At 41.4% G+C, this 20,222-nt stretch overlaps 1 protein-coding gene across 1 annotated transcript in view; it reads left to right on the top strand.

Moving 5' to 3' along the window:
• fut8b (fucosyltransferase 8b (alpha (1,6) fucosyltransferase)) overlaps positions 1–20,222 on the top strand; it is a 41,027-nt gene that overhangs the window by 6,383 nt on the left and 14,422 nt on the right. Inside the window, exons 2-5 of the mRNA XM_042095911.1 lie at positions 1,457–1,575; positions 7,013–7,178; positions 10,520–10,634; positions 18,410–18,647. Coding sequence (XP_041951845.1) covers positions 1,457–1,575; positions 7,013–7,178; positions 10,520–10,634; positions 18,410–18,647 — 638 coding nt within the window. The remainder of the gene's footprint in view (positions 1–1,456; positions 1,576–7,012; positions 7,179–10,519; positions 10,635–18,409; positions 18,648–20,222) is intronic.

Below are 20,222 nucleotides of genomic sequence, written 5' to 3'. Positions count from 1 at the left end.
GTGTGTGTGTGTGTGCATGTCTGTTGGCTTCCCTGAGGGAGTTTCCGTTTAGGACAGTTCTTTATTCTGTTATGCTAAAGTGTGTGGTTTTGCATATTCTCAGGGTGTCTTGGTTATGCATATGCATACATATTAATGCACATACATATTCAGGGTCATCTCTGCAGTGGTCCTTTAGTTCCAGTCGAGAGGAAATGTGCACTGGAAGAGGAAACCTGGACAAAAGTGTGAAGAAAGGACAGAGAAAAGTGGTGTGTGTGTGTGTGTTGAGCGACTGAGTGAGTGGACATCAGTGAGCTGGACATAGCCGAGCCTTGAGTATGACTCTAGTATGTGCTTAATGAGCTGGTGTTTTCAGTGAAGCGCATGCTTGCACTTTTACTTCCTGTGTAGTCTGCATTATATGGTTCCTGGAGTGGCCACTGTGTTTGTGTGTGTGTGTGTGTGTATGTGTGTGTGTGTGTGTGATGTGTGAGTTTGTGTGCGTGTGTGTTTGTGTGTGAGTGTGTGTGTGTGTGTGTGTGTTTGTGTGCGTGCGTGTGTGTGTATGTCTGTTTATGTGTGTGTGTGTGTGTCCTTGTACAAAACCATGTTTGCCTGCCTGTAGAGTGCATACATGTCCATGTAAAAGGCGACAGCACTGCTCTCCGTGGTTAGCCTGTAAAGCCATAAACAGCCTGGCATAAAGCAGTGCATCTCCTCATTATCTTCATCACATTCTTCTTAAATGAAGAAGACAAAACAGGCTGTTTTAGCATTCATGGCTTCACAAATACTCATTAGGCTTGTTTGCAGTGAAATACATTTAAAGTGAGTGTGTCTGAATGGGCCGAGACGAAGCAGAGACACCATTTACACTCTAATTAGCAATCAAGCGCATACGATTTCCACTGCTGAATTTACTAATTGCTCTTCTTTATACGGTTTGTGTGTGTGTGTGTGTATGGCAACCTCTAAAAATGGAAATGCTATATTCATTATGTTTCTAATATAATAATGTACATTGTTCAGGAATGCGGTCATCTGTTGACATTGGACTCCTGCTAAGAGGTGGTGTGTATAGTTAAATGGCAACACCTACACCTCCTATACTCAGAGGCAGATAACACTCCCTGACAAGGAGCTTTTAAAAAAAAAAAATACATAAAACTGATTGACAATAGGCAACATTCTTTGAAATGCAGAGAACATCTCCGTTTCGAACATTTGTTAACTATTTCATATTTCTGTGTGTGGGAGTGTGTGTATGTATGTGTGTGTGTGTGTTTGTGTGTGTATTGTACTGGATGTACTGTACTGTACTAAATGACTGTGTTTCTTGTATATTAATTTGTATGTATGCATGTCGGTGTGTGTGTGTGTGTGTGTGTGTGTGCGTGCGCGTGCGGGCATGTGCATGTGTGTGTGTTTGTGTGTGTGTGTGCGCGCGCGTGCATGTGTTTGTGTGTGTGTGTAGGATCCCTGAGGGGCAGTCAGAGAGGGGGCCGGTGGCCGTGGAGAAGCTGCGTACACTGGAGGAGCAGCTGAACAGAGCCAAGGAGAAGATCCACAGCTACCAGCAGCGCTCTGGAGACGGTGAGACAACTCACCTTTTGACCCCTCACCCCCCACCTCTGACCTGCAGTACACCTCTAATCTTTCCTCAGATTTCTGCTGGTGAAACTGCTTTTCTGTCACATCACATTTTTATTCAAATGAATTCATTTCATGTAATTTAGTCAACTGTTCAACTGTTACTGTAACTGTTTGTCAACTATGACTCCCATCAACTGTATCCTCTGCCTTCAACTGTTTCAAAATAAAAGTCCTCACTAGCTAGTTAGCTAGTTAGCATCATTAGCATTGTTAGCATTTTAACAAAACTACTAAAAATGATTAGCTAAGTTAGCTGAGTCACATGGTTAGCATAGTTAGCATTTTTAGTAAAACTGCTACAAATGATTAGCTAAGTAACGTGATTAGCATAGTTAGCATTGTTAGCATTTTTGGATAACTGCTAAAAATGATTAGCTAAGTTAGCTAAGTCACATGGTTAGCATAGTTAGCTTATTAGCATTTTTTCCAAAACTGCTAGAAAACATGAGCTAAGTTAACTAAGGAACTTGGTCAAAATAATTAGCTTTGTTAGCATAACTGCTAGCAAACATTAGAGCCATTCCAACTGTCAGTTATCGTCAACTATCTACCTATATAGAGCCTTTAAACTACCAACACGCCTACCAACACGCTTTCAACATTCATTAAACTATCTGTCTATTAACAACTGTTAAACTATCTACATTCAACTTTTAAACTGTCTATGTCAGTTTTAAACTACGTCAGTTTTAAACTATCAACTTTTTATTAAGCTATGCTATGTCTGTCCTAGCTTCATTTTCATGCACTCGTAATTCCCTGGAATTACATTTTCTAGTTATTATTATTATTATTATTTTATTTAAAGTATATTTTTTGGCCTTTTTGCCTTTATTCAGATAGGACAGTGAAGATAGACAGGAAGCGAGTGGGAGAGAGAGAGAGATGGGGTGGGGTCGGGAAATGACCGCAGGTCGGATTCAAACCTGGGTCCCCGTGGGCACTTGGACCCGTTCATGGCATGGGCGTTGTAGCCTGTTATGCCACAGCGCCCCCCTATTTTTATTTTTTTTATCTAAAGAGTTAGGGGTGGTGAGAAAATCGGCTGAAATCAGTGCTGACCTCTGTAGCCCAGTGGACCAATCAGGAGAAGTACTGACTTAGAGCTGACTGGACAGTTGTAGAGAGAGAGGTTATTTTATATAAGATAAGATATTATTTATACTGTATGTGTGTTTCGGTGTATTGTGTGTGTACATTTGGATGTGTGTGTGTGTGTGTATGTGTGTGTGTGTGTGAGAGAGAGAAAGAGAGAGAGAGAGAGAGAGAGTGTGTGTGTGTGTGTGTGTGTGTGTTGGTGCACTTTTGTGTAGGTCGGATAAGGTTCAGCCAAGCTGTGTTGCCGCAGGGGGAAGAGGGACTAAAAAAACATCCAGAGCCCCATACCCAGAGTGGGAGAGACAGACAGAGAGAGATAAAGAGAAAAGAGAAGAGAGAGAGAGAGAGTGAAAGAGAGAGAGAAAGAGAGAGAGAGCAGTAGAGAAGCTTATGCATGGTCCCTCGTTCCTTTGATAGCATACCCAGTAAAAGAGTGTGAACTCCTGTTGGGGTAATCGGAACTGGGGAAGCCTTAGTGTGTGTGTGTGTTGTGTGTGTGTGCGTGTGTGTGTGTGTGTTGTGTGTGTGTGCGTGTGTGTGTGTGTGTGTGTGTTGGTTTGGGGGGTCCTAATGTGATCAAACTTTTGCAGAGAATAGTAAAACTTTTATGTGTTGTTTAAACTAGATATAGATAGATAGATAGATAGATAGATAGATAGATAGATACTTACTTTATTGATCCCCAAGGGGAAATTCAAGACTGTAATAAACTATGAGATGACAGAGCTTAAAACCAAGTTACAATGTTACTCACTTTTACTGCAAGTAACCTGGATTAAAGCATGTTCTAAATCAAATTATGCTAATGGAGATGGCATCAAGAAAAGAGCACAACAAATACAAACGCCATGTGTTTCATATCAGTGAAGTGAGTTGACTGACCAAAAACAAAAAGACAGAAAGGATCTGTGACTGTTTACCAAATATAAGTAGTAGTGCATGCAGAGACATTTTATGTGTATTTGCAGGACAAAAGTAGTGTACTGTTCTGTGGCATGTGCCTTAAATGAATGCTAAACTCTATGTACAGTTTGGATGAGATACAAATTTGTCTGCAGCTTTGAGCTTTGTATGTTTGAGAAATCGTGTTTGGGCAAGGTCAAAGGTCAAAGTTGTCTACTCTGAAAGATGAATAGCCTAAATAGCACCTCGTAGCGGAGAGACTTTGCCCACTCATCTATTCTCTCTAATTTCACACACACACACACACACACACAAATGCAAAAAAATAAAGCCATGGCCTTGCGGTGGGCATTTTGTTCACCTCATTATACAAAGGCGCATGACTCATCCACACTCCATAGCAGGTCTTTGTCTAGGCATTTCACGGAAATTTCAATTCAACTCAAGAGCTTAGCTCTACCATTATGCTCTTTTCCAGAAGAGCACTTTCCATCCTTCGTCAGCACATGGCTGCATTTGTCGCTGTACTTGCCTCTGTGAACACAGCCAGTTCAGTGTTCCAGATCTGCTGTACACATTGCCCCAGAGAGTGGTGTGGTTGATAGCTGAGCTGAAGGCCTTTATGCTCTCCTGTTAGGCTAACAAATGGACTCTTTGTGGGCTAAGTAACCTGTAACTTCGACCTATGCTTTCTTACAGGGGTAGTTCAGAGTCAGAGTCCATTTTCTATCATTCTTTCTTTCTCTCTCACTCTTATATCACACATGTGTGGCGTACGTACACACACACACACACACACACACACACACAAAGACAGAAACAGAGACAGAGAAAGAGAGTTGTCTGCACTATCTGAGTGTTTCTGAGAATTGCTAAAAAGTTTACTGACCTAAACCAGTGAAAGCATCTCACGTCTCACGGCAGTTGCCATTTATTCCTCTGCCTAGTGTGGGCAGGTGTTTCATGCCCTCTCACACCTTCTATTAAGGATAATTCAAACATCTTCTTCTTAATTTATTTCCTTCCTGTTTGGTCATGAAGTGAAACTTTTTCCTTCTTCATTCTTACACTTTCTCTCTTACTCACTCAAATCAAACCAGATCTATGGAACACTGTCATGACTTAATCATGCTATAGCTGTATACTTAAAGTAAGATGCAAAGAAATTATAATATAATGTAATATTAAGGTTTTGCACCTCCGTTCTAATGTGACGTCACCGTTTGCTTACAACTAGAGTGGTAGGCAAGAATGGTAGGCAAGGCACTGCAGAGTGGTAGGCAAGCCTACAACAGTTGGGTTGCATAGGCTACACATAGTTACAAATAGCTTCAAAATTGAAATTTTGATTATCAAATATTGACCGGGATGCCGACCACTTGTGTAGGCCCTAACAGTTGGTTTTACAATAAGAAGCAAAAAGGCGACGAACGACCGTTTAGCCTACCTATCCTCATGGTTGTGGAGGATGATCGTTAGCAGCTGTGAAGTCTTTTATTCTCAAGATTGCCTAATGGTGTATCCTAGGCTACTGTCTACTAAGACGTAGGCTAAAATGCAACTATCTACAGTCCTCCAAAAATGAATTGCCAGAGATAGGCTATGAAGGGAAAAAGTGCAGCATTTTAAACATGGCAAGAATATTTTTACCGGAACAGTTTGTTCTAATTTGTCTCTTTGTGAAATTCGTGCTTGTGGACATCATTCCCCTTCTGTCCTTCTATTTCAAGTTGTCATGATTATCATTTGATTATTTAATCACAACAAATGCTAATAAATGAAAACAGAATAGGCTCATGTGCTATAGCCTACAGGTCAGTTAGGCTAACTCCCGTATGTCAAAATAAACTGATTTGATCCTATGAATTGTTAGCGATCACACACAACAACAGCAAACACCACTGTTGAACCTAGGCTACTGATTCAGTCATGTAAGAAATAAGCAGTTTATGAATGATCTTTACCCGTTTAATCAAGTCCACATGACCACAATAACAGCATATTTAAAGGCTGAGCTAGCATAACAGCCTAATATACCCGATGCTGCAATGGATAACTAACAAAAAGTTTCATACAATTAATGAACTGTATCACTCACATTCTGAGTTTTTCTGGGTGGTTATATATCCATGCAGATCGTCTTCGAATAAGCCATCGCTGTTAATTGTTATAATATGTTACAGGATTCATGAATTTAACGCCATTAATGTTACATGATAGCTGACTGATGCTGGCTATAACTGTAAGCTACCGTTTTAACGTCTACTGCCTACCAAAACCTGTCGCTGTCCAGTTGAAGTTAAATGGTCAAATATTGTTTAATTTTGTGTCAACTTTCAGAGGGAAGACATTTTCCTTTCTGGCCAAATTTCACAGCTTCTAAGAAAGTCTGTCGTCTTCGTGTAAACCGAGTTTTGAAGAGAAAAAGTTAGGCTGGATCTACCATTAGGCTACATGCAGGTTCTCCCATAACGTTATCGATACAGATCAATGCACCAAATCAGGGCAATTTTAGCGAAATAACGTTCCTGTGACAGGCTATCAAATATTGAACAATGGGATAACGTTTCATCATCACCTTTATTGATGCCTGAAATGTTGACATTGCTGAAATACAGAGATGTAGCCTACTGAGAGGCAGCTGCAGACAACGATGTTCAATGGGTTCAACTTGTCCCTTGCCTACCAGGTGGATGTAAACAAAGCTATAGAACCTAAAATATGTCGTGAAAAACTGTATGTATGTGGTACATGTTATAGTTGTGTACATTTCTGAGAGAAAGATAGGTAACACTTTACTTGACAGTATCAACATAAGTGACATGACACTGTCATGAACACATGACACTCATAACACATGAACCCTAACCCTAACCTTAAACCTAACACTAATCCTAACCCTAACTTGTTATGACAAAAACCAAATGTCACTTAATAACAGAAGCTTTATGTCATAAATGTTTATGACTTGTTTATGACACGTTCATGACAGTGTCATGTAACTCATATGTCGATACTGTCAAGTAAAGTGTAACCGAAAGATATATTAATTACAGAGTTGAACAAACCGCTAAAAGCAAACATTACCAAAATATAAGCCTCCCAAATATAGTGTGAATTGTATCTTTGCTTGGCAGTGTACTTTACAATTGTTTAGTTCTGGCAGGCTTTGGTATTTTCTTGAGCTACAGTATATTTTTACACTCTCTATTTTCACCTCAAAATACTGGCTTATTTTCACTCTGTGGCAAATGTTCAAAGCTCTTAATGTATTTTTTACATCTGGGGGAAGATACTGCTCATGTATTTATTTACTCTCTCTCTCTCTCTCCCCTTCTCTTTATCCCTCATTCTCTCCCCCTCCCTGTCTCTGCAGTGGGCCCTGGCCAGGAGCATGAGGAGTTGCGGAGGAAGATTGAGAATGGCGTGCGGGAGCTCTGGTACTTTGTGCGCAGTGAGGTCAAGAAGCTGGGCGACACTGACGGGCCCATCCGCCACCGGCACACAGACAACCTGCTTCAGGACCTGGGCCACCAGCAAAGGTCAGGGGTCAACATGCCTCTCTTGCTGTTCTGAGAGCAGTCCTTGATTAGCCCTAGTCCTTTCTTCAAGAACATTTATCTGTAGATATCTTTTATTTATTTATTTATTTTTATTTATATATTTTTTATTTTAATTGTGTTTTTTTTATGGGAAGGGTTTGCCTTTATTGTAAAGGGATGGTGAAGAGACTATCCCAGAGTAGGTGGGAAAGAGAAAGCGAGATGGGGTGGGATCAGGATGTGACCCGTGACGGACTCAAACCCGGGTCCCCGTGGGCACTTGGACCCAAGTGTGGTAAGGGCGCTATAGCCAGTTGCGCCTCAGCACAGTAGATATCTTTTTGAAATCAACAGCACAACAAAAATGTAATGGATTATAATCAAGAACTGTACATTTAAGGTGGGACAGTTTTATAGTTTACCTGCACTTTATACTTTACATTATGGATGTGTGCTGATGAAAGAAGGATAGTGCGTTGTGCACCTGCCCATATCACTGTTGATAATGCGCTCTTAAAATAACATATGAACAACTCGCCATGGACTTCTGACCAGGTTTCTCTTGGTCAGTGGCGTAATGCGTTTTAGGTAGTATACAATAGTGATTTTTAGACATTGCGCCAGACCACTCCCTAGGTTGGTCATTGCCACACCTCCTGGCACATTGTTTAAAAATGACACGTGCAAAATATGAAAATAAACTTTTTGCGTCGGGTGGAAAACGAGTTTTCCGCCATGCGCCAGGGTGGAAAATAGGGGCCTAAGTATTCATTGTTTGGCTGGAATAGAGGGGTCATCCCTATGTTCCCCAAGTCCTATGTTCCCCGCTCGGGGTTAGGGTTAGGGTTATGGTTAGGGTGTTAAAAAAGGGTCCTATGTTCCCCGGTCCCATACAAAGCGGGAAACATAGGACCCGGGGCACATAGGACCCCAGGCACATAGGTACGCTCCCAGAATAGAAGCATGCAGCTACAACTAAGGTTTGATGACAGAATGAGCAGAACTGCTAGGAAGACAAAAGTAAACACGTCTGAGGATGTGGATTGACTTCTGAAAGGATACCAGTGCAGACATCACCTTTATGATTTATATAGTTTTTAAATATTTAATATAATAATAAGTTAGACTACGTCAGATCTCTGAGCAGCCATTACATTTTGTGTCTGCAGCCTTACAAAATCAGTGTTTATGGGTTAATAATTAGTTGTCCATGCATAATACATTTAAAATGTAAAATACCCATTAATGTTGTGTGTGCTTTCAAGCAAAATGGCATGGAATGATTTCCGAGTTATCAGTGAAATGGCCATGGGTAGTGTGTTTGTGTGTACATGTGTGCGTGTGTGTGTGTGTGTGGGGGGGGGGGGGGGCATATGTGTATATACTGTATGTGTGTGTGTACAGTATGTGTGTGCGTGCATATATGTGTCTGTGTCTGTCTGTGTGTCGGTATAAATGTGTACATGTCTGTGTGCATACAGTATGTGTGTAGAGTGTGCACACACTTTCCTATCTATTTCCCATTCAGAAAAGTGGACTTGGCGCTGCTGGTTTTCTGTAAAACGTGGCTGACGTGAGTTATCTCAGCGGTACTGGGCTTGATATATGTGTGTGTGTGTGTGTGTGTGTGTGTGTGTGTGACATGAGTTATCTCAGCGGTACTGTGCACGGTGGGATGGTGCTGTGCCACTGTCCCATTGGTCAGCCACAGAAAGGACCTCATTGTGCACCGCAACAAGCTGCCTGGTCAGGAAACATGCTTACAATGGAGCTCTCTCACAAAATGTCAGGACCTCACAAAGTCACGACCCCCCACAACCGCACACACACACACACACAGGGACAGACATAAATACACACACACACACATTTTAATGCCACTGCCAGGGCAGACCATATTCCTGTTACGTGAAAGAACGAATCATCTCTTTGTCATTCTCTCTCCCTCCTTCTTGTTCCTATCTTTTTTCACTTTGTCTTCATCTTCTCTTCTCTTCGCCTGTTCTTTTATCTCTTAATGGTGAAGTGTGTACCTGTGTGTGTGTGTGTGTGTGTGAGTGTGTGTTTGACAAAAAATAATTGGGTCTCTATACGTGTCAGATTGTTTGCCTTAGAAAGTGTGTGTGTGTGTGTGTGTGTGTGTGTGTGTACAGGTATGTGTGTGTGCGTGTATGTGTGTATGCCTGTTGACCTTTAGATAATGACTAGCAGTGGTGGACAATGCACAGCCGATTGCTGGTTGGGCCCAAAGGCCATATAAAGTCCAGCTCAACTCAAACCCTTGAGCACTGATCAGATCAAACTGTATAAGCATAGATTTTTTTTTCTTATTGAAATAACCTTGGTGAGATTTGAACAGTTAAAAATGCCTTTGATCCAAGTGTATGGCATTGTTCTTCACATTGGAGACTGCTAACCACCTGGCCCCTGACTGTACTTACCCATTTTTCTCTCTTTTCCTCTCTCTCACACTCTCTCTTTCTCTCTCCTAGCTCTGTGTCTTTTCAGAAGCCAACTGTGCTAATCAGGCATTCTATTCTCTCTCTCTCTCACTCTTTCTCTCTCCATTTCTTTTTCTCTTTGGCAAACTCACACCTTTAATAGATTTATCTGAATAGAGTATACTGTACTATATCCGTAGTTCAAACAGAGAATGAAATTACTTTCTTAAAGTTTGATGTTTGCACTTGGCAAGTTTCTAAAGGTTATAACCTTTCAAGTATGAAATAAAGACTCAGTTTAAGTAGCTGACTTGATTTATGTGATAAAGAAATCCTGAATGTTTCTTTCATTATTTTTTTTTCTTTTGCAAAGCTACTCACATTGCAGCAAACAGTCATGGTGCAGAATGAAGTAACAGAGGCATTAGATTTTCATTATTATGTATGGTTTGATAATGCATTTCGGCTATCTTGATTGGATGTAGGTTTTGACGAATATAAAATGTTTCATACATTCCTCTTGCCAAAGTGAACAGGCTGAAGAAGTTAAGTGATGTACTTCCACTGTGTGCGTGTGTGTGTGTTTGTGTGTGTGTGTGTGTGAGCGTGTGTGTGTGAGTGTTTGGCTCAGGCTACTGGCTGTCCATTGAGGCTTGGCACTGGCGCGGGTCTGCGGTAGGTAGGATAGATAAATACCGTAAAAGCCGTAGTGGTGATGACACCACACCATGTCAACGAGTGTCATTACAGCTAATGCGTTCCTAATCACAAGTGCCCATCATCTTTTAGAAGTGACCCCATTTAGCTCAATCAAGGTCTGTACCTCTATTGCTGTTCACTGCTGACTTGTGTCTGTCCCTCTCTCTGTTTATGTGTGTGTGTGTGTGTGTGTGTAACTAGGTCTGTTATGACAGACTTGTACTACCTCAGCCAAGCAGACGGAGCGGGAGACTGGCGAGAAAAGGAGGCCAAAGACCTATCTGACCTGGTGCAGAACAGAATCACATACCTACAGGTACTGCCCCACATACACTCTCACTAATACCCCAATACCCCTATAAAGACACAAGTCAAATCAGCTTTATTTATATAGCACATTTCATACACAGGGGTCATTCAATGTGCTTCACATAAACACAAGCAAACAGGACTAGCGAATAAAAGCATATAAGGGCAATAGTAACAGAATAGTTTAAAAATTAAAGAATAAAAAAAAGAAAACATAAAACACACAAGGTAATAGTACATGAAAGCATAAAAGGGCAATAGTTTAAATGTGTTTAAAAAGTAATAATTAAAACACATAAAAAACAACATAGAATGATTATACTAGTCAAGCAGAACTCTATGGAGATTTTTGAAGTACTGGTACAGTACAGGTACTGTCCGCACACACCCTCTCACTAATACCCCAATACTCTTCTATCGTTACAGGTACTGCCCCCACACACCCTCTCACTAATACCCCAATACTCCTCTATCATTACAGGTACTGCCCCCACATACCCTCTCACTAATACCCCAATACTCCTCTATCGTTACAGTTACTGCCCCTTCACCCTCTCACTAATACCCCAATACTCCTCTATCGTTACAGGTACTGCCCCCACACACCCTCTCACTAATACCCCAATACTCCTCTATCGTTACAGTTACTGCCCCTTCACCCTCTCACTAATACCCCAATACTCCTCTATCGTTACAGGTACTGCCCCCACACACCCTCTCACTAATACCCTAATACCCCTATATCTTGCACTTCATAGAAATGTGTTTATCCATAAATGATGTCTGAATTATCACTATAATCCCAATGTGGCCATTTCTTAGACCCACTCCGAGACAGAGTAGACATTTAATCTAAATCAGGAAGGTGCATGTCAGTCTTATTAGGACATTTTCTCCAGTCTGTATCATTATAGAACAATACAGAAAACAGTGTAGTCTGTTGTGCAAAACCATTAAAATGACATGGACATGTATTTCACTAGAAGAACACAGCAGGGAACAGAAGGATGGCACAGACAGCAGAAATGGCTTTGTTCTGCTTTTTACTGGGTAAATGGATGACGGACATTTTGATGCACCTAGACAGGACTGCAACAATTTTAGTCATGGTCATATTCCACTGTGTGTGTGTGTGTGTGTGTGTCCACACACAGTAGAAAAAAGTGGAGTCAGTCTGTCTGGGTACTGTATGGAGTGCTGACAGCCTCTAGCTGGCATTCTGAGAACTGCCACACACACACACACCCTCCCTCCCCACTGGCTCCATCATAAGCATTTCATCGCTCATCAGGACCAATCCTATTCACCACCCCACCCCTCCACACACACACACAAACCCTCTCCATCTCCTCAACTTTTTCACTGGTGTCTCTGATGGTTGTCTTCATTCACCATAACAGCCTGACAGTACCAGGCCATCTGCATAATGCACAATAAGCATATCTGACTGCCTGTAAGGCAAAGCGCCATTAGCTTATGCCTCCGGTTTACACTAATGTCTACCATGATTACGCTGTTCGGCTATATGGGAAGAAATATGCAATAAATGCATTCGACATTTACCAGTGTCAGGTCGTACATTCTTTCGCATTCGACTGTCAGCACTTTTTAAACTGCCTAACCACCTAAATGTAATCTGATTTTAAGTGATTCACGGGGTGGCAAGACAGCGTGATGAAGTTCGATATGTCAGGGAATATTAGGCTTTCTTTATGCGGAGCGTTACTGACATTGCCTTCACTTCATTCATTCAGGCAGCTGTGGTGGTAGCTTAGTGTAGGTAATTGAAAACACATATCATGTGGTGTGGACACCTGCCTCAGTACTGTAGATCCAGCAGTCCTGGTACAGAACCCTCTCTCTCTCTCTCACACACACACACACACACACACACACACACACACTCCACCTCCTGCACAATATCTTCTATCTATCCCTGCTACAAGCACACCTAATTAAATCAGTCTAATTAAAATGCTCTCGATTAGCTTAACCAGGTGTGGTCAGATAACGATAACGATTCGCTGTGCCGCACACCTGACGAGTTCAGTCGAGTGTGCAGTACAGGAAAATATGGCAACAACATGCTGAATTTTATGTGTGTGTGTGTGTGGGGGGGGGGGGGGGGGTGTTCGGGTAAAGCACTGAGATCTTATGACAAGAAAGGCAGGACTCAGCTAGTCTGAGTGGGTGAGGCAAGTTTATTTATAAAGCATAATTTCTCAGCACTGATAATTCAAAGAGCCTTCTAAATGAGGAGATAAAAGAACAGAGAAAAACGGTGGATGTCGGGTTGTTTTTTTTATCACATAGGCCGAGTTTTCTTCTTCTTCTTCTTCTGACCGTATGTGGCTGGCGAGCATTGAGCTCCGGAGATTTAAAAAGCTCTTCCTGTGAAGGTGGTACAAGTTAACCTGTGCTTTGACTCATGCTCACTCATTTTTTTCTCATTTCCTGCAGGGCTCATGGAAAATGTGGTGCTTATAGGGTTTCTATGGCAATGCACTCCCTCAGATGTGCAGTCTTTATTGCAGCTTGACTGTAAGGATCCAGGCAATAGAGCACCATTTACAGTACTTATCTACGCAGATACTTAATCAATTAGTCATATCGTACTAGTTACTATTAGTGTTGTCACGATACCAAAATTATGACTTCAATACAATACCTGCCATAAATATCTCGATGCTCGATACTGAAACGATACCACGGCGAAATCCTAAAATAGCTGGAAAAGAAAGGACGCAGACCTCCTCCAAGTGTATTGAGTCATTTGTGTTGAATTTGATGCACTTTTGTAGTGTGCAGGTCAATTCTGGGTTCTAAACTTCCAACATAATTATTATTTTTTATAGTCAGTAAAATAGTAATTTGTGTGTGATTAAGTCCTTTATTGTGTGTTATAGTTCATTTACATTGTGTTGTGTTTTGGCAATAAAGTACCTTTAAATAGCCAAAGTAGGCTAGATCAAGGTCAGTGTTGAAATTACTGCATGCATATCACTGAATGCTATGCAGAGGGGCCTTTAGGCCATCTGATGTAGGCTACCCTAGGCCATCCCATGTTTATGGGATTTCTTTGACAGTTGCAAAGGGTACCAGTTTACAAGTACGACGTTCCAACCAGGTCTTCGTCAGATAGGCCTACACCATTAGGGGTCATTCCACGTCAATTCAACCAGGGCCCACGCACTTAAGTCTCAAAAGATTCTGAAAACATGTTACATACTGTAAAATTACTTTAATGTTTTTATTAAGATCAATACTTTCCAAGATACAGCCAGTTTTACAGGGGGAGGGGGGTGTCGATTTTGTTCGGCCTCTTATTTTTGTCAAAGTTCACAAGCCCACAGCACAAGAACTAAACCATGTAGGAGGCTCAAATTTTGCATGCTGGTACATCAATAGGAATAGTAGTAGCAAAATTGTCACGTTTGGTCTGGATGATCCTGCATGGTCATAGCTGTCCCTCAAAGTTCAAAATCTTATTGGAGATTTTGGCTGGGTTCTGTTTAGGCCTTCAGAAGACATATTTGTACTCAACATAGGCTCTTGATTTATTTTCCTTACTGAGATAAGTAGAAACACTCTCACAAAAAGCAATGAACAGAAAATAAATTCCTTCAGGGTCTGAACAGCAGACCTTACAAGTCTGAAAAATCATTTTGGTTCTCATTTTCAGAGCGCCCAAACACCTTGTGGGAATATACAAAGATTTTTTATATTTTTTTTCTTTATTCTCCATGATCCCTTCTTTTTAAAAACATCAATGTGACTTGTCTTATGCAAATCTTTCTTTCTTACTTTCCACCCTGAACATGGGCAAAATACATACATTTATACGTACATAAAATAAATTTACAGTGTGTCTCCTGGGTAACATAGGTACACCAGGTAATTGTTTCAGAATTTTTTGATACCTAAGTGCGTGGGCCCTGGTTGAATTGACGTGGAATGACCCTTAGGCTACCTGTTGCAATATATCTGTTTACATTACGTATATTTCTTTGATAACATTATTTGCTACCACGTAACAATAAGCCGCTATTATTATTAGGACTCAACACGCTTCAGTGGTATTATATGCTGTGGGTTTTAATTAGCACATTTCGGGTAGCCTATCCTACATCTGGGCAATAATTATTGAACAAATTGCAGTTTACCATGCCATATGACAAACATTACCAGTAGTACTGACCTAACATTAAATAGATTGTTTGCAAATTATGGTAATGTTATACTAGCGTGAACTTTGTGTTTTCATCACGTTAGCATGATCAGTCGTTATGTCTCATCAAAATTCACTGATGAAGGAAGGTTCGCTTTATCCCAGAAAACCATACTCGTTTCAGTTAGGCTAGACTACAGCTAAAGAGATGAACTTGGCACTAATCATGTAGTGGTGTTTTCTATAGCCTATTCGTTAACCTGTCGTTCTTTGAACTCTTTAAAAATGTTAGGATATGTCTGCGAGGTGCGTAGCCAAGTTCTATGCGTAGCCTATTGCTTTTGAATGACTTTGAAACATATTTTACAAATGTGTACCTGATGGCTTGCCTTCACTATCCGCGATTTATCCGAAATAGTTCCAGGATTCACTTCACCTTTTGTTTTATCCACAAGCCGAGGACTGTCGGCAAAGAACTATGTTGAAGTTGGCTGCGCACTCACTCATTCAGCGCTGCCTGATTGACACGACCACTTGCTTAGATGCGTGCAAGGAGCATGGAGAGTGGAAGCAGTCCACACAGACACAGAACATTATTATTTTAATAAAGTATCGATTCTAAAAACGTCGGAAATCACATCGTTTTTTGCGTGAAGGCATCGTGATACCTTTCTAGTATCGATACACCGTGCAACACTAGTTACTATTAGTACTACTGCTGGTTTCACCAGACACACTGGTGAAACCAGCAGTAGTACTAATAGTAACTAGTGTTGCAGTCTGGGTTCTCTCCATTGGGAAATGTTTCCAATCATTTTAATGGGCGTAGGCTTTGCATTAACCTTGAAATCATTGGTCCAGCCTAAACAATAATATTGATGAGGGATTTCATACATTACTTCCTACTTCGCCTAATCTTACAAACTGATAATAAACCACATTGCCAGTCAGGAAACAATGTATTTACCTTGTCTTTATAAATATACACATTCTTCCGACACTAGTCTCAGAGTGATTAATGTTTGCAGGTGTTGCTACTACCGTCTACCACAGCCATTTTCAATTTACAAAACTAATGTGCTCATCCCCTCTCGTCGCTAATTGGCCCACCAACCTAGCGGCCGAGGGAAATGTAAACACATTGTGAGGAACCAGACTTGAATACCAGGCAGGTGGGGCCAGACTAATATAGTACATGCTGGTAGGTTAGATTATGATATATAGCAGGTATAGCATATTGGTGTAGCAGATACAGCAGGTTGGTGTAATGATGTCGGTCCTTGTTATGGAAAGTTGGGAAGTTACAGCAATAAAAATCTTGAATCTGAGAATGTGTGTCCCATGTTGACAAATCTTGTGGTTCTATTTTGCTGAAGCAGAAATTTAGGGAACCCATAGAAAAGGAACATTCAAAATGAGATCTCACTTTTTAAACAAATGTGTTGGAAACAACACAAACTGTGTTGTCCCTATCTGAACATAGAGATGTGTTAAAAACAACGCACATTGTGTTGTTTTCAACACATTAATTTTAAGAGTGCTCTCTTTTGTCTATTCTATTTCTCCTTGACATAAGTGAGCTCATTTTAACATCAAAATGAGATTTTGGTCTTTAATCTCAAACATTTCTTCTCAATCTATTCTCATTGCTCCTTATTTTCATACACACTCTTAAAATGAATGTGTTGGAAACAACGCAACTTGCACAACACATGAATTTCCATTAAATTTATTTACGGCTGTATTTTGACACAAACGTGACAGCAGCCTGCATCTCTCGAGCAGGATTTTTTTTCTATAGGTACCTCTCACACAAAAGCAAATGTCAGAGGGGTTAGGGGAGTAAAGGAGGTGCGGATATTTTTGTCTGTACAGTCTAGCAGATATCACTGTAAAGGTCACACACACACACACACACACACACACACACACACACATACACAATCATGTACATGCACACACACACATACACACACAGGATCTAGATAATGAGAAAATGTTCAAACTTGTAAATGTACATGTACTCGTGTACAAGTTAGGAGTCTTAGGAAGATGGCAGTAATCAGTCCTTTTTTATACCCTCTTTTTTAAAGTATAGTTTTGTTTTGTTTTGTTTTTTTGCCTTTGTTGGGATATGACGGTAAAGAGACTGACAGGAAGTGACCCGGGTTGGACTCAAAACCAGTTTCCAGTGGGCACTTGGACCCAAATGTGGGAAGGGCAGTGTAGCCAGTTGCACCACAGAACCCCTTAAACCCCTTAAACCACTTTTTAAACCTTTCCCCTCCACAAAAACACAGAAGTGCAATGATATTGTGAGCCTAGTCAGTGACTTAAAGGAGAATTCTGGTGTGATATTGACCTAAAGTGTGTTGAAACATGATATCGAGTGTGAATGTATGTCTCATAGCTCACCTCGGCTTGTCCCCTGCACTCAGAAATCCGGCTCTAGTTAGCCAATGCTACCAACAGTTTTTCGTTGGGGGTGCCTCGGGCATCCAAAAAGAATTCCGTGGAAATGCATGGATTCCAGTTGCTGCTACTGGAAGCAACTGAATCCATGCATTTCCACTGAATTGTTTTTGGAATCTGATCCCTTATCATACCTGTTCGTTCGTACTCGTCGCTCGACTTATCGTGACTAAATTCAAGATGGCGTCGAACGGTAAAATTCCTTAAGGTACTGTCTGTATAAATCGTCTTGTAAATAAACTACCAGTGCTTTTTCAAAGTTCTCAATGTCTCGTTTTAAATGTAAAGGCCCTCGGAAGTCTACCAATGAAGTATGGAGCCCGAGGCACCCCCAACGAAAAACTGTTGGTAGCATTGGCTAACTAGCGCCAGATTTCTGAGTGCAGGGGACAAGCCGAGATGAGCTATGAGACATACGTTCACACTCGGTATCATGTTTCAACACACTTTAGGTCAAAATCACAACGGAATTCTCCTTTAAAGTAGTGATTTACTTTGATGTAGTGAGCTTGCCCTCAAGGCTATACTATATTCAATTTCCTTGCCAATGTATGTTCCGGTCTTACTCAAAGCTACTCCGATTAACGTCATCTTGGTCCCCAGCGAAGGTTTACACTCGTTATCATTCACAAACAGACCCTAGGTTGTTTTTAGCCCAGATGATTCCTTTAAGCAGGGGCCTAGTGGGGAAGCTGCTTCATGCAGTAGAGCCAGTGTCAGGCTGTGGGAGCGGCTATTTGTGATCTTGTGAGGACACTGCCCTGAGCTGACCCCCCCCCCCTCCAACCAACCAGAGGTAGCCCTGATCTATGCAGGCAGGAGCAGCAGGGCTCTGACAGGAGTGCTGATGCCGTCTCATCTCTCCTTTACTGTCTCACTTTCCTCCGTTCTCTTCATCTCTCTCTTCACTTTCTCTCTGCTCCTTCTTTTCATCTGACCCTTTTTGTTGTGTTCTCTCTTTTTCCCCAAACATCAACATCCACTCTCACCTTGCCTCTCTCTCTCTCTCTCTTACTTTCTCCCTCACTCTTTCTTAACTTCTTCTCTCATCCCCCTCTCTCTTCATCTCCTGCTCTACATCTTTACATCTTAATGTCTCTTCCTCTGTCTCTCCCCCCCCCCCCTCTCTCTCTCTCTTCCAGAACCCTGCGGACTGCAGTAAGGCCCGTAAGCTGGTGTGTAACATCAATAAGGGCTGTGGTTACGGCTGCCAGTTGCACCATGTGGTCTACTGCTTCATGATCGCCTATGGCACGCAGCGCACGCTCATCCTGGAGTCGCACAACTGGCGCTACGCCGCCGGTGGCTGGGAAAGTGTCTTCCGGCCCGTCAGCGACACCTGCACCGACCGCACCGGTGCCTCCACCGGACAGTGGTCAGGTGAGTGTGGTAAACAGAGACACACATGCACACACACACACACACATGGACACACACACACACTTGCATGCTCACATTTACACGCTATATAATACAATATATGGTATACACTCTGCTTGCATACCATCCTGAAATACAGCACAGCCAATCACTATAGTATATTACTGGTCAGTATTGTGACCAGTGTGTGTTTCTGTAACACACCTTTTTTGATGATCTATTGATATACATTTTATTTTGCTGGTTTAGTCAGGCCACCACAGCATTACCTGTAGTGTCATCTGACTTCTGTTGAATGTGTAAAGGAGATGTGAATACACCTTAGCTGTTTAACGCCTACTCAGCTCTAAGCATTTCACACATATTTCTACTGATATTTCCCTCGGGACACAAGGAATGACTCGCATACTGACCAATGTAGGTGGTTGTCCAATTAAAACAACTGGAATAGAGATGTGATCTCCCGAATAACTGTAGCTGTTATAAGCACTAATGGTTTTCGATTACTTTCACATTGTAGGCGGACTAATGGTAAAGTCGCTCTGCTGCTGATGTCAGATTGGGAAAAAAAATCCTCCCTGGCTGTTACTGTCACATTACTGCTACCTCACGGGCACTCACTTCCCCATCTCATTTCATTTGATAATTAATGTGTTCCAGTGGCGGACCGTGCGTTCAGTGGTTAGGCCTTCAATGATGACTATTTTTTGACAAAAATAATAATAGGGGGGCGTTATGGGGGAGATTTTTTTTTTTTTTACAAGTCTATGTTATCAAATAAACATGAAACAAAACTTACGAATTCCTGCATAGGTTACCAGCTACGTGTAGAGCTAGCTGACGTTATGTGCATCTTTCTAACATGTAGTCCAGCTGACACTGTAATGTTACATTAGCCTATATTATTTTGCTTAATGAAGGCGTATCAATATATATTTTTTAAACAAAAACGGTCAATTTACTGTTCATAACTATAACCATAGTCATGTCAGTGTGACATGTACTCTTCCAGTGAATGTCTGTCTGTCTGACTGACAGATGTTGCTCACAAAGTTCATCACGTAAAACAGACAGCGTCAAAATTTGTGATGAACGGTTCTGGGAATTCTTTTCGAACTTTGCAGGCCTAACTGCAGTCAGACCTGCCTACCTCGCCATAACAGGTCGATTTGATTGGCTAATCAGTCAGATGTAGCCATCAATCAAGCCGAATCCAAACATATGATTTCTAATGGTTGCTTAGGTACCGAAAACGCAGTGATTCCTTGTGAAGGCCTGATGCGGGACTTAACAAGAGAAGACGTAAAAATGTATATAAAAATGTATTGGATAAAAATGTATCGCACCCCCTCACTATTTGTTCACACAATCTGCCAATCAAATCACATATCGGACAGCGGTGGGATATCAGTAGTCAAGAACGATCGGGGAAAGAGAGGCAGAAGCAAATAATAAATGCTAAAGTACAATGTTATTAAAGACACTATTATTTTTCATTCGTTTGAAAATAGTTAGGCCTTCAGAGAAGGCTTTGAAGGCCCTGATGGTCCGCCACTGATGTGTTCAGATCCAGTG

Source organism: Alosa sapidissima, chromosome 6, assembly GCF_018492685.1.
Source record: "Alosa sapidissima isolate fAloSap1 chromosome 6, fAloSap1.pri, whole genome shotgun sequence".
In the NCBI taxonomy this organism is placed as follows: domain Eukaryota; kingdom Metazoa; phylum Chordata; class Actinopteri; order Clupeiformes; family Clupeidae; genus Alosa; species Alosa sapidissima.
This window is presented reverse-complemented; position numbering and strand designations above follow the sequence as displayed.